At 46.6% G+C, this 15158-nt stretch overlaps 1 protein-coding gene across 2 annotated transcripts in view; it reads left to right on the top strand.

Annotated features, from left to right (window-relative positions):
* The window catches only part of PLCB3 (phospholipase C beta 3), a 67657-nt gene that overhangs the window by 36569 nt on the left and 15930 nt on the right, over nucleotides 1-15158 (top strand). For both annotated transcript variants that reach the window (XM_081840872.1, XM_081840871.1), the window contains exons 15-24: nucleotides 1167-1274; nucleotides 2487-2551; nucleotides 4232-4328; nucleotides 5935-6019; nucleotides 7448-7572; nucleotides 8395-8549; nucleotides 8980-9141; nucleotides 10205-10304; nucleotides 13017-13121; nucleotides 14405-14496. In XM_081840872.1, the coding sequence (XP_081696998.1) occupies nucleotides 1167-1274; nucleotides 2487-2551; nucleotides 4232-4328; nucleotides 5935-6019; nucleotides 7448-7572; nucleotides 8395-8549; nucleotides 8980-9141; nucleotides 10205-10304; nucleotides 13017-13121; nucleotides 14405-14496 (1094 nt within the window). The remainder of the gene's footprint in view (nucleotides 1-1166; nucleotides 1275-2486; nucleotides 2552-4231; nucleotides 4329-5934; nucleotides 6020-7447; nucleotides 7573-8394; nucleotides 8550-8979; nucleotides 9142-10204; nucleotides 10305-13016; nucleotides 13122-14404; nucleotides 14497-15158) is intronic.

Raw genomic sequence — 15158 nt, 5'->3', positions numbered from 1 at the left:
TTCCACGCCATTTCCCCTCGAGCCAAGGGTCGCATATCTCCCACCAGTTTTATTCAAATGCAGAAGGGTAGCTTAAGATGCCTACCTGGGAGACAGGACGTCAGCTCTCCTCCTACCTGACAAGCATGGCTATGGCTCTCGTTGGTCAGAAAGTGCCAGGGCTGCTCCTCCAAAGAGAGGGGAGAGGTCTTTAATCATCATTATTTAATGTCTTTATATCCCACCTTCCTCCCAAGCTGGGATTTCAATGCCTTTGGAGCTTTATCCCCCTCCCTTTATTTGGGGTCCAGGCCAGATCTTCCTATGTACTGCTCTCATATTTGAGGGCCTATCTCATAGAAGATGGAGGAAACTTATTTTCTGTCACACCTCGAGGGTAGGACCCAAAATAAAGGGTTCAGAAATGACAATGCAATTTTAAACTAAATGTTGAGAAGGACTTCTGCCTGGTACAAACAGTTTAGTGGAGCAGATTTACCTTGGAAGATGGTGAGTTCAGTTTGGTTAGAGGGTTGTTGTTGTTTTTTAATTCAGAGACTGAATGGCTACCCTATAAGAGGATTGCCTGCGTTGATCTTTGAGGTCCTTTACACTCTAGAATTTTATCTACTGTATTATTAATTCATTGTATAGCCCACCTTCCCTCCCTGGAACTCACGGTTGTGAACGCTGTTCATCCCATCTCTGTTTTATCCTCACAACCACCTTGTGACGTAGGATGAGAGACAGTGATTGGCCCAACATCACCCAGTGAACTGTCTTAATGGCTGAGGGAGGATTTGAACTCTGGTTTTCCAGGTCTTCGTCCAGTTAGGTGGAAGAACGCACCTGATCTTGTCTCACTGGTTCAAAGGTGCAAGAATTAAGATTTCTTTCTCTGTTTGTTTTTCCCTTTTGGAAAATAGGCTGCGTACACACCATCCACATGTTTTACCCCAAAGAATCCTGGGAACTGTAGTTTGTTAAAGGTGCTGAAAATTGTAGCTGTATGAGTAAGCCACAGTTCTGAGGGTGCTTTTGAGGGCTTTAAATACATGGTATATATGCAGCCCCCTTCTCAATTATCCCTTGTATCACGTAAGCTCTATGTTTTCTTGCCGCTCACACTTTTTTTATTGTTTTCCTCCCTCGCTTCCTGACCTCCCCCCCCCCAAAAAAAAACCCAGGCTCTCCTTTTGCAGAGCAGGCTGAGATATTGTCACCAGTCATGACCAACGGTGAGGAGAAGTCTTCTGACAGAATCGCGAAGCTGGTTGAACCCCGCAAGTCTATTGGTGAGTGTCCTTCGGGGAAGACCTGAGGTACCAATTGAGTTGTCAGTTGAGTTGCCAGAAAATTCAAATGAAAATTGGAGGGGAAATTGGAAATCCATACAGATTAGTATTCCGGACATGTTAGGATACCATGTATCCTTAGAACCCAAAATATGTCTACTTGGTTATTTGAAGGATACTGTCTCTGAAAAGACTGAGAAATAGTATAACTGCAGCCTAAAAATTGAGGGAAGGTATGTCTCCGACTTTATGTAGATAGTTTGACAAAATTTGGTCTACAGTAAGAATGATTAAGTTAACTTATTATACAAGAATACATATAAAAAGCCTAACATGTTGATGGCAAAAGGGCTACTTTTTACAATGCTTTGGAATAACAAGTTTAATGATAATGTTCAACATTATGCTGCTTTCAGTTTGCTGTAACACTGTTACTATTTGAATACAGACATCTTTATTTTGTTGAATATTACTTGTTAGAATCCCTTATTTTAATGATTTTAATGGTTTGGTTTGAGCAGTAAAGTATTAAAATTTAAAGAAAAAAAATCAGTAAGGGAAATGGCTGGCCAATGTTCGCTTATTCTTGCCATGTCTGGAACAGAAGTCAATTCAGGGAATGTGATTGGTATTCACTGTTGCTGCTGTTTTTTGGTTTTTTTTTTTTTATTTAATTGATTTTTAATTTCAAGTAACAAAACATACACATACAAGGAAAACAGGGCTTATAAGTTGTACAGAAAGAAAAGTGAAACAGCAGCTCATGGTTGCAGTTTTAGACATTTCAGGAAAGACAATCTAATGAAAGTGTCTCTCCATAAGGTTCCATAAGTCAATATGTTTGTCTTAACAAAGTCAATAAAAGAATACCATATTTTGTGATCCTCTGATTCAGCAGCTCATAGCCCACTTTGGGCTGTTAAAAGTTTGAGCAAGACTTCACATTGGAGCAAGCTAGCTACTTTTGCTTCTGAGGAAGGAAGGAGCAGCAGCAGGTCAGAACACAATCTTGCATCAGTGATGTCTCTCTCTCATGCACACCCATTCTATGGGGAGTGGGAATACATTAATCCATTATTATTTTTAAGTTTGTAGTATACTGTAAATGTGTCCTCAGTTCATTGCCCTTCAGGGTTCAGGAATCATCTCCCCCCCACCTTAACTACATTTTGGCCTTGAGCTTCTAACCCCTTTCCTTCCTTCCATGTCCAGACCGTGAAGCTGAGAGCGAAGAGGAGGAAGAGCAGCCGGACCCCAAAAAGCCCACGACAGATGAGGTGCATGCAAAGCAGGGATCTGAAACCCGTGGCCCCTCTAGATGTTGATGGACTTCAACTCCCATCAGCCTCAGCCAGTGTTGTCCAGGATGATGATGGGAGATGTTGTAGGCTGACAACAGAGGGGTCCCCATCACCGGTGTCAAGGGGACGGGTTTGAGTGTTGTGTACACTGTATTTTAAGCAGACTTCTGGGTGGAGAGCGAATGTGGTTTAGCAGCTAAGAGTGTGTTGGACTGGGAGGGTCTGGGAGGCCATCACTCAAAACCCTACTTGGCCATGAAGATCACTGGGTGGCCTAGAGGGTCCGTCTGCAACTCTAGGCCTAATTTACCTCATAGGGTTGCTGTGAGGAGAAAAGGGTGAAGGGGAGAGTGGCAGACGCCACCTTAAACTCCTCAGAGGAAAGGTGGGATTGAAATGTAATAATAACGATAATAGAATTTGATGCTACAAATGGCAGGTGGGCCGATGCCAAAAAACTTTAAATGCCTCATCACATTTGGCCATCATTTCTCCTCATAAATTGTAGTAACAGGAATATGACATTATGTCATCACTTCATGCATTAAGCGGCATGCATACACAAATGTGTGTACAGTGGTGCCTCGCAAGACGAAATTAATTCGTTCCGCAAGATTTTTCGTCTTGCGAGTTTTTCGTCTTGCGAAGCACGGTTTCCCATAGGAATCATTGAAAATCAATTAATGCGTTCCTAGGGAGACTGCCCTCAGACCAGGTCCGGGGACAGTCTGTCCCCGGACCTCTTCTGAAGGCTGGGGTGGGGGGGAGGACTTTTCTCCCCACCGCCAGGCTTCAGAACAGCCTTCTGAAGGCTGGCGGTGGGAAGAAAAGCCCTTCTCCCGCCGCCAGCCTTCAGAAGAGTTCCTGCAGGGCTGCCTAGGCTGCGAATAGCAGTCTGCTGCCCGGTGCGAGGGACGCTCTGAAGCAGAGCGCCCCTCGCGCGGGGCAGACATCTGCAGCTTGGGGAGCCCTGCCGGACTTCCCCACAGGGCTCTCCAAGCTGCGGATAGCAGCCTGCTGCCCCGCACGAGGGGCGCTCTTAAGCAGAGCGCCCCTCGCGCGCGGCAGATATTCACAGCTTGGGGAGCCCTGCGGGGAACTCTTCTGAAGGCTGGAGGCGGGAGAAGGGCTTTTCTTCCCACCGCCAGCCTTCAGAACAGCCTTCTGAATGTTGGCGGTGGGGAGGAAAAACCCTCCTCCCACCGCAAGCCCCGGGAAGAGAGGAGAAGCTGTGCGCCTTCTCCTCTGTTCCCGGACCTCCCACCGCAAGCCTTCAGGACAGGTCCGGGAACAGAGGGGAAGGCGCGCAGCTTCTCCTCTGTTCCCGGGGCTTGCGGTGGGAGGAGGGTTCCCTGCTGTCCCCGGAGATTTCCCTATGGGCTTTCGTTTTGCGAAGCAAGCCCATAGGGAAATTCGTCTTGCGAAGCCGCTAAAAAATCGGAAAACCCTTTCGTCTTGCGGGTTTTTCGTTTAGCGAGGCATTCGTCTTGCGGGGCACCACTGTATATATTTGTGTGTGTGTGTGTGTGTGTACACACACACACACACACACACGTTTAAAGAGTGCTTTAAACATATGGTGTGGATGTTACCTTAAACTTTTTTTTCTAAACTGTTTCCATCTCCCCTTGTCCTCCCCTCTCCCCTTTGTGATAGGGCACTGCAAGCAGCGAAGTCAATGCCACAGAAGAGATGTCTACACTGGTGAACTACATCGAACCTGTCAAGTTCAAATGCTTCGAGGTGGCCAGGAGTGAGTGAGAGCGGGGAGGGGGATGGACGCTGGCAGTAAGGTGTTGGGTGTAAGTTTAGGAGCAGGCAATCTGTGGCCCTCCATGCATTGTCAGACTCCCCATCCAGATGTAGGCCACATTCACAGCATACATTTAAAGTGGTGTGATACTACTTTAAACAGTCATGGCTTCCCCAAAAGGATTCTAGGAGCTTTAGTTTGTGAAGGGTGCTGAGAATTGTTGTTGTTGTTCAGTTGTTTAGTCGTGTCCGACTCTTCGTGACTCCATGGACCAGAGCACGCCAGGCACTTCTGTCCTCCACTGCCTCCTGCAGTTTGGTCAAACTCATGCTGGTAGCTTCAAGAACACTGTCCAACCATCTCGTCCTCTGTCGTCCCCTTCTCCTTGTGCCCTCCATCTTTCCCAGCATCAGGGTCTTTTCCAGGGAGTCTCCTCTTCTCATGAGGTGGCCAAAGTATTGGAGCCTCAGCTTCACGATCTGTCCTTCCAGTGAGCACTCAGGGCTGATTTCCTTAAGAATGGAGAGGTTTGATGTTCTTGCAGTCCATGGGACTCTCAAGAGTCTCCTCCAACACCATAATTCAAAAGCATCCATTCTTCGGCGATCAGCCTTCTTTATGGTCCAGCTCTCACTTCCATACATCACTACTGGGAAAACCATAGCTTTAACAACTATATGGACCTTTGTTGGCAAGGTCATGTCTCTACATTTTAGAATTGTTAGGTGACTCTTATTTCCCTCACAAAGCGACAATTCCCGGAGATCCCTGTGAAGAGGGATTGATTGTTAAAACACACTGGAAATTCTAGTTCTGTGAGAGGAACAGGGGTCTCCTAACAGCACCTTAACAAACTACAGCTCCCAGAATTCTTTTGGGGAAAACCATGACTGTTCAAAGTGGCATCACACTGCTTTAAATGTATGGCGTGAACGTGGGCATGGTGAGGGACACCCACATGGATGGCTTCAGAATACAATTAGAAAAATTTATACAGGCTCATGCTAGCAGTGGCTACTAGCCATCATGGCTGTGTTCTACCTCCATTATCCTAGAGTGGTTTAACAGTCAACCTCTTGTCACAGAGAATTCTGGGACTTGTAACTGTGAGGGGAATAAAACGTCTCCTATCAACTCTAAGCATCCTTAACAAACTGCAATTCCCAGGATTCTTGGGCAGGGGAGCTATTGCTGTTTAAAGTGGTAAGATACTGTTTTAAACGTGCAGTGTGGATGTGGCCTTGGATTCCAGTCGCATCCAGGGCTTTAAATGGTGCACATGCAGCCTATGTTTGGACAAGATGTCTGACTAGCACTCTCTATTCTGACATCAGCTTTCAAGGGTCTCTGACAGAAAAGGATCTTTTTCTGATTCCTTTATAACTGGAGACGCCAGGGACTTGAACCTGGGACCACCTTTGTTCGAAGTGCATGCTCTCTACCACTGAGCTATGACCCTCTCCCTATTGACATTCGCCCCAGTGTGTAAATATTCCCCTGATAGGGAAGAAGCAGCAGTAGGCAGACTGGGAGAGGTGTGTGCGCAAGGCTGTCTGCGTAACGTGGAGCATTAACACGGTGCCTTTTTTACTTCTCTCTTCCCAAGAACGCAACAAATCTTACGAGATGTCTTCCTTCGTGGAGACCAAAGGTTTGGAGCAGCTGACCAACAGCCCCATGGAGTTCGTTGAGTATCCTGCCTGGTGATGTAGGGTGGGTTGAAGCAGAGTTGGCCTCACTGCTGAGCAGCCCCTAGGCCTCATCTGTGCTGTACCTTTAAAGCAGTTATCCTACCGCTTCAACCAGTCATGGCTTCCCCCTTGGAATCATGGGAACAGTAGTTCGAGAAGGGTGCTGAGTCTCGCTAGGAGACATACACACGCTATTCCCCCTCACAGAGCTTTTGTTCCCAGAGTGGTTTAGCAAGTCAGCCACTCTTCCCAGAGAACTCCTTAGCTCTGTGAGGAAAATAGGGTTCTCCTGTAAGCACCAAACCACAGTTCCCAGGATCCTTTGGGGGAAGCGATGACCGTTGAAAGGGATATGGTACTGCTTTAAATGTCTAGTGTAGATGAGGCCCTAGTTGAATCCCTGTGGCAGCACCATTTTTCCTACAGCAGTGAATGGTACGACTGTTTTGAGTGCTTGAAACCACTTCTGTTAGTAGAGACTGATCCGTTAGGGCAAATGGGGCCACCAAGCTCATTCTGCCTTCTTTCTTATAAGCAGTCCAGGAGTGGCTCTGCCCATCATAGGCTCTGGCACCACCTTCTGTTGGGCTCCTTGCCTTCTGCCCTACTAGTCCCAATGGGCACCAGTTGGCACTGGCTCCTGCATGTCCTGCTCATGGGAACTCTGGGAAAGAAAATGTATGTGGGGCTCATTCTGTAGACCCAGGCATTAGTAGGAGTTGGGGGAGTAACTGCAAATGCTCAGTGGTAAAATCAGGTAGTCTAAGCCTCTCCATGAGCAAAGGGATGACGTCAGTTTTATTGGATTGGACCATTGGTCTCTCTTAGGCCAAGAATGAGGAATCCGGTTTCAGTTTGGAGGACCTCGTTCCCTTGTGGGCAAGTGTGTGTGTGTGTGTGTGTGTGTGTGTGTGTGTGTGTGTGTGTGAGACAGACATACCAATGGTGGGTGGAGCCAGATGCAGAAGTGGGTGGAGCAATGTATAGGATTCTTGCATTTTGTACAATAGGCTCCAATCCTGGCCAGTGTCTACACTCTTCAGCGCTCCAGGATTTCTCCAGCAGCGTGTGTAGAAGCTAGCCTATCATGCAAAGGTAAAATTTGTATCAATTGCTCCGTCCACTTTTGCCTTCATCCCTGCCCACCACTGGCATGTGGCCCCTGGGACATGGCCCAGAAGAGAACGTGGCCCTTGAGCTGACAAGGTTTCCCACCCTTTGGTTACGTCTTGATATGTGTGTGTGTGTGTGTGTGTGTGTGTGTAAGTAATTGATGACTAATGTTAGAAAGAGGGACGGAGAGCCTGAGAAAACGGAATGCCTTCAAGGGCACGTTGAGTACTCCCAGCTGATCCATGATCATTGATGGCCACGGTAGAGTTGAGGTGCCCTCGTTGGCTGTTGCCTTGACAAGCACCCCTTGCCCAGATACAACAAGCAGCAGCTGAGCCGGATATACCCCAAAGGGACCCGAGTGGATTCCTCCAACTACATGCCTCAGGTCTTCTGGAATGCCGGCTGCCAGATGGTGGCACTCAATTTCCAGTCGCTTGGTAAGTGCCATCCTCTCCCCCCCCCCCCCGCTTGCTAACAATGAGGGCTAGAAACTTATTTCACATGTGTTTTATTTTATCTACAGCATTTATATACTTCTTAATCATTAGCATTTCTAAGCAGGGTGCATGAAAAATAAACCATTCAGAGAATACGACAGTAAAAGCAAACTAAATGACTTCTGGAATAAGAAAGTCCTTGTCGTGTGTCTTATACTCCACAAGGAGGGTGCATGTCTAAGCTCAGCCCAGAGGAAACTCCACGTTTTGGGGCCCACAGCGCTGAGGCTGCATGGCTTTCATATGAAAGAATGGAACAGCCCTTCCATCCTCTGGGTTGCATTTTTTTTGTCAGTCCCAGGCAGAAAGGGGGGGGGGGGAGAAAGAAGCTTGATAAGCCTCAGGTGGGTTGCCAAACATGGCCGGTGGTCTGTGTTTTGGTTTAAGCTGGCCAGAAGCAGGAAAGACCCGTGGCAACTCTCTTGACTTATTTTCCCACCAAGTTAAAGAGGGAGGGATCTAACCACACACAGTTCACTTTTACGTATGCATAAGGCAGTAATGGAGAGCCTGTGGACCTCCATACGTTGCTGAACTCCAACTCCCATCTGCCCCAGCCAGCATGTCCAGTGGTGAAGGATGATGGGAGATGTAGGCCAACAACATCTGGAGGGTTACAGCTTCCCCGCATCCCTGCTGTAGAGTCTCTGTGCTGTTCAGAGATGGAGGTTTCAAGAGGCGGGGGAGGAGGAAGGATAGAATATTGGTTGTTCTCGCTTGTGTGATGTATCAACACTTGTGCTTGAATCTTTGTTTGCCCAGACTTGCCAATGCAGCTGAATCTGGGCACCTTTGAGTACAATCGCCGGAGCGGGTACCTGCTCAAGCCAGAGTTCATGCGGCGCCAGGACAAGCTCTTTGACCCCTTCACTGAAGATATCATTGATGGCATCGTGGCTAATACCGTCAAAGTGAAGGTTCGAAGGGTGGTGGTTTGCAGGGCTGTTGCAGGGATGATGAACTTGTGGCCCTCCCCTCCAGATATTGCTAGACTCCAGCTCCCAGCAGCATAGCCAGTGGTCAGCGGTGATGGGAGCTGTTTTTCAGTAGTTTCTGAAGGGCTACAGATTCCTCACCCTTGGGCTGTTGCTATGACGAGTTGCCAGCTTAATGTATTACTGGGAGATTTAAACAAAAAGGGGGAGCTCTTTCTTCCATGCCCTGCTTGCACCTGATTGGGCAGCTGCTAGAGGCAGGTTCCCCACACTGATTTAAAACAAGGATTTGAACAATACTGTCCTCCCAATGAAAAATATAGAGAAGAGTTAACACTTCTCACTTTATAAACAGTAAACATTTGGTCCCATCTCTCTCTGTCTTTCCCCCTCTTCCCCATCCCACTCCCAGATAATCTCAGGACAATTTCTTTCGGATAAGCGGGTGGGCATCTACGTTGAGGTGGACATGTTTGGGCTGCCGGTGGACACCAAGCGCAAATTCCGGACGCGGACATCGCAGGGGAATTCTTTCAACCCAGTGTGGGACGAGGAACCTTTTTTGTTCCACAAGGTATTGGTGAATGCAGTTCTAGCACAAGGACTCGGCTCTTGAAGAAGCCATAATAACATCTAGGTTTAAATCTAATTTGAATTTGGTATCTGAGCTCCCTAAAATAAGAAAGCTTCTGAGCTTATGCAGAGCGCATTTTCTTAATTGTACTTGCCTGTGTAGGGACAGATCAATGCCATCAAGTGGTTTAATATTTGCTACCTCCCTTACCCAAACAACCTTGGGAATTGTCCTTTAAGGGAGAGCTAGACCTGTCTTAACAGTTTTTCGTACCCCTGTTAATAATAATAATAATAATAATAATAATAATAATAATAATTTATTTATTCCCCGCTCATCTGGCTGAGTTTCCCCAGCCACTCTGGGTGGGGGCTGTCAAACTACAACTTCCAGCTTTCTTTTGAAAATAGTATGAAACAGCTGCATACTTGTAGTGTGGAGGGGGTCTTACGAAATGTAGATGGAGATTCTGTAAGTTAAGCAAGTGGGACTGTTCCAACTGTTTTCATTTTTGGCATGCTAAACGTGGAGCCCTCCAAGTAGAGGTTTGGGCAGCCATCCATCGGTGGTGTTCTGAATTTCCTCCATCAGCCAGTGGGTTGTACTAGCTGACCTATAAAGTTAAAGGGACCCCTGACCATTAGTTCCAGTCGTGGCCGACTCTGGGGTTGCGGCGCTCATCTTGCTCTATAGGCCGAGGGAGCTGGCGTTTGTCTGCAGACAGCTTCCGGGTCATGTGGCCAGCATGACTAAGCCACTTCTGGCGAACCAGAGCAGTGCACGGAAATGCCGTTTACCTTCCCGCCGGAGCGGTTCCTATTTATCTACTTGCACTTTGATGTGCTTTCGAACTGCTAGGGTGGCAGGAGCAGGGACTGATCCACGGAAGCTCACCCCGTCGTGGGGATTCGAACCGCTGACCTTCTGATTGGCAAGTCCTAGGCTCTGTGGTTTAACCCACAGACCCTTCAAATTCCTATTCTAAAAATCACAATGGAAGGTGTTGTGTCTTTGTGTTTCTGCCTTTCCCCTAATAATACACCGGTCTTGTCTGTCCCCTCAGGTGGTGCTTCCTACATTAGCCTCGCTGCGTATAGCTGTCTTTGAAGAGGGGGGCAAATTTGTGGGGCATCGGATACTGCCCGTCTCTGCCATCCGTTCAGGTGACCCCCCCTTCCCCTCCCCATACCCGTTTACTGAGATACTGTCGTTCAACTCAGCGGGGCTTATTTCTGAGGTTAGACATGACAGCGCTGTAAAATACTTATTCTGGCGCATTTTTTGGGCATTAGAGCATCGGTGATTATCCTGAACAGTCCTGTGGCCCTCAGTAAGCTTATGTGTGTCTCCCCACAGCAGCCTTTTTGCTCAGGCGCTGCCCTCCGCTGCCCCACCCGTAGCCAGCATGCAGTGCCTCAGGAGTCACCTCCAAGAGATTGCAGCCCTCGACAGGCCAAAGGTTATCTATGCCCGGCCTATCGCCTGCTTTATCAGAAATTAGAAGTGTTTATCCTTAGGGAGCAGTAATTACATATATGCACATGCATTTTAGACAGCAGAGCCAAAAGGCCGTGAAGTGTAAAGAGTGGATACGCAGTGTTTCTGTGGAGAGCCAAGTGCGTGCAAAATAAGGGCAGCCGTCTAGATTTCTAGATTAGCTGGGCTGATTTATCACCGGAAATGTGGTCCTTATCTTGTATACATTTGTGCTTTGCACAGAAATGTCAGAAACCCGCTGCTTTGCATTAATGGCCTTCTGGCCTCACTGTTTACTAAATCATTTTCCTTTTTGTACCTCTATGTGTACACACACACACACACACACACACACACACACACACAAAATGCGTGTACAGTATACAGTGGTACCTCGGGTTAAGTACTTAATTCGTTCTGGAGGTCCGTACTTAACCTGAAACTGTTATTAACCTGAAGCACCACTTTAGCTAATGGGGCCTCCTCCTGCTGCCGCGCCGCCGGAGCACGATTTCTGTTCTCAACCTGAAGCAAAGTTCTTAACCTGAAGCACTATTTCTTGGTTAGCAGAGTCTGTAACCTGAAGCGTATGTAACCTGAGGTACCACTGTAATTTGCCAGACAAGGACCATAAACACAGGAAGGCGCTTTATATCAGCTCAGCTTATTTGTTTGCTTAGCTTAGTATTGTCCACTCTGACTGGCAGCTGCTCTCCAGGGTCTGGGGCAGAGAGGGAGCTCTTGCCACAATCTGCTACTGGATCGTTTTTAACTGAATCGAACCCGATACCTCCTGCATGCAAAGCATCTGCTCTACCAATGAACTGCAGCCCTTCTCCCCAAAATACACCAATTGAATGAAAAGGCACTGGGATGATTGGCTAGTGCGTGAAGCTGTGAAGGTGCCTGATACTCCAAAGTCTTCCCACGACGCTAGAGATTGTTGAAGTCAGGGATGGGGGACCTTTGACTTTTTGAGATGTTGTTGGGCTACAACCCCCGTCACTAGCTGAGCGGCTGTCCTTGGCAGAGGCTCATGGAGGTTAGGGCACATCTGAACCAAACATTTAAAGCTGCATATACTGTACCAGTTTTTAGTGTCATGGCTTCTCCCAAAGAATTCTGGGAACTGTAGTCTGTTAGGGGCGCTAAAGAATTGCTAAGAGACCCGAGTTCCCCTCACAAAGCTACAGCTCCCAGAGTGGTTTAACAGCCACTCTTCCCAGAGAACTCTGAGAATTGTGTGAGGTGAATAGGGATCTCCTAAGAGTTCTCAGCACCAGAGGTGCCATCTTGTGAGGGCAAGTGGGGAGGCCAGTGTTGTGGCAGGAGGGGAAGAAGCCAGTCATTAGAGCTGCTTTGCCTCCATGCTTTTTGAGCATAGGAGGGGCAGAACCTACCCTAGATATATAGAGGGGAACAAAAGAGCTCAGCCCCCTGGAACTGGCGCCCTTGCTCAGAAGCCTTAATGGGCTACAGTTTCCAGGACACTTTGGGGGAAGCCATGACTGCATAAAGTGGTATTATAGTATTTTGCTTATTTACATTTACTGATTTAATTTTAAAAAACCAAATGTGTATACCCCCATGTCTAAAAAAGAAGATCAAAGTGATTTACTGCAATAAAACATGAAACCGTACAAGAAAAACTATATAAAAAACTTAAAAACAGACACCAATTAACCATTGAGGAAGGATGCATAGTGCCTGCATAGGCTTGGCAAAACACAAAGGTTTTCAGCAGGTGTTTAAAAGGGGGCGCAGGAAGAACCTGCTGAATCTCTAAAAGCTAAAGGGTAAAGGGACCCCTGACCATTAGGTCCAGTCGTGACCGACTCTGGGGTTGCGGCGCTCATCTCGCTTTATTGGCCGAGGGAGCCGGTGTACAGCTTCCGGATCATGTGGCCAGCATGACGAAGCTGCTTCTGGTGAACCAGAGCAGCGCACGGAAACACCGTTTACCTTCCCGCTGGAGCGGTACCTATTTATCTACTTGCACTTAAGGGTGCTTTCGAACTGCCAGGTTGGCAGGAGCAGGGACCGAGCAACGGGAGCTCACCCCGTCGCAGGGATTCGAACCACCGACCTTCTGATCGGCAAGTCCTAGGGTTAATTATTTCACCGGACTGGGCCAGTGACACTAAAGTCTCAGTTTTAAATACATGATGTGGATGTGGCATTGGAGTCCGGCAACATCTGGAATCCTGATGTCAGAATCTGGCGCCTTCTGCCTGCAGAACAATGCTTTACCAATAAGCTCTGGTCCTTTCCCCTAATGACCGTTCCCTCTCCATTTCCAAGAATTGGCCTTTCCTAATACCTGTGCTTGCTGCCCCTGAATGTCCACCTCTCAGTTCTTACTGATTTTTTCTGTGTTTTCCCTTCCCTTTGTCCCACAGGCTACCACTACATTTGCCTGCGCAGCGAAAGCAACCAGCCCCTCTGCCTCCCGGCCTTGCTGGTCTACACTGAAGCCTACGACTACATCCCAGACGATCACCAAAGTAATTGAATGCTTGCAGTGGGAGGCGTTTCACGATCAATCCCTCTTCCCAGGGAACTCTGGGGAATTGTAGTAGCTCTGTGAGGGGAACAGGTTCTCTTAGCAATTCTCCGTGCCAAACCAAGGAAACTACATTTCCCAGGATTCTTTGAGGGGGAAAGCCATGCTTGTTTAAAGTGATATGATATCGCTTTATCAAGTGCAGATGGGGACACATGATTTGTCGCTGAAAGTTAGCCACTAGGGCTGATCTGTATCAATGATAAGATTAGCTTGACCTATCGTATCTAGAAGGCTACTGTGCACACCAGGAGAATACAAAGATATATGAGCTGATGTGAAAAGGTGGTACCTTTCTGCTTGTGCTTGATTATGTGTTTTGAGCCCTGCTCACCTTGACTATTGAGGAAGACCCCTTGGGGTTTGAAACACATTTTGTCTCCAGTATAGATCTGTTCATTCTTAGTCACATCAAGCTGCTGCTACAACGCTGTATCAGCCGGCTGTATTTTTGTGTAATTTTATCCACCTCTTTGTTATATGTTTCACATTTTTTTCCCTGAAATTATATTTGTGTTTTATTCTTGGATACATTTTAGTAGCACTTTACATATGGGTTTTTTTGGGGGGGGGGGGGCTCTTACCCAATTTTGGGTTGTGTTCTATTACGTTTTTTCATTTATTACATTCCTTGTATCAAGCACAGTTGTGCTCTCAGTAGCCCTGCTGAAATTAAGGGACCTAGTTGGCCACGTGCATTAACTTGCTAACTCTGAGTAGATCTACTCTGAGTAGGACTGTTTATTTCACAAGAGTTATATACCTCTGGATTGTAATAAAACCTTAAAAGTGGCTTACAAATGAGAATAACCAATAATAAAATTAGCAGTTTAAAAAAATGTTTAAATCGGCTATCTAAAATGATTGAAAAAATAATAATTAAAATCAGTATATGTGCTGCTGAAGCAAGTGCAGAAAAAAATAATTAAAATCAATGATAAGCTAAAAACAAGACTTAAAACACATGTGAACAGTCCACGTGTCTGGATAGGCTTGTGTAAACAAAAATATTTTTAGCAGGGCTAGTATGTCTTAAGGAATCTGTGTCTTAAGTCCAGCTTTGGAGACTGGGATGTGCATATTCTAATTTTTTTTGTGTGTCTCACGGTGATGAACTTAGGTCCATTAATTTAATTGGGTCTACTTCAGTTGGTGCAAGCATGCGCACACAGACAAACAGGCTTCCTCATGTGTTAAAACTAATGGATCTTCTTTTCCTCTCAGATTATGCAGAGGCTCTGATCAACCCCATTAAACACGTCAGCTTAATGGACCAGCGAGCCAAGCAGCTTGTGGCTTTGATAGGAGAGAGTGAGGTGAGGGCAGCCATGGCACACAGAGGGAAGAGGATGTGGGGCTGGAAGGTTTTCGTTTTCATTGGACCTGATCTGCACCTTCCCATGTGGGTTGGATCGCAGTTACCTCCCAGGTTTCATAGTTCTCTGAATTCTGCCATAGAATCCTCTACTTAAAAAAAAAAAAAATGTATTAGAAGGGCATGATGTGTAATAAAAAGGTTGTATGCAATGTTGGTCCTACTCAAAGTAGACCCATTGAAATTAATGGACACTGCTAACTTGGGTTCATTAATGTCAGTGAGTCTCCTCAGAATAAAACTGACTTGGATACAGCCTGGCATGTTTACGAGTGTGTATTTTTTAAAAAAACATATTTATTTTTCAGAGGGAATAATAGTGTTTCTTTTAAACTAATTTTAAATTTTTTTTAAAAATGGCTTTAACCCACCCTGGCATCTTGTGGTGAAGGGTGGGTTTAAAAGTTGAATGAAGAATGGGGATTTTAAAAAGTTACAGGTCAAGACAGAAAATGGATTTATGAAAGAACCCTGTGTGAAACTGGGAAGAGATGGATTCACCTGCTGCTAAGAAGGCGGGACCAAGGGATGAAACCTATGGAAGTGCAGGCAACTCCCTCCTTGCCAGTGATGTAACGGTCCAGGGTCAAGGACTCCTTACTA

This window comes from Podarcis erhardii (genome assembly GCF_964252035.2).
Source record: "Podarcis erhardii genome assembly, chromosome: 15".
NCBI lineage: Eukaryota > Metazoa > Chordata > Lepidosauria > Squamata > Lacertidae > Podarcis > Podarcis erhardii.
The sequence above is the reverse complement of the archived record's forward strand: the minus strand, read 5'-3'. Positions and strand labels throughout refer to the sequence as shown.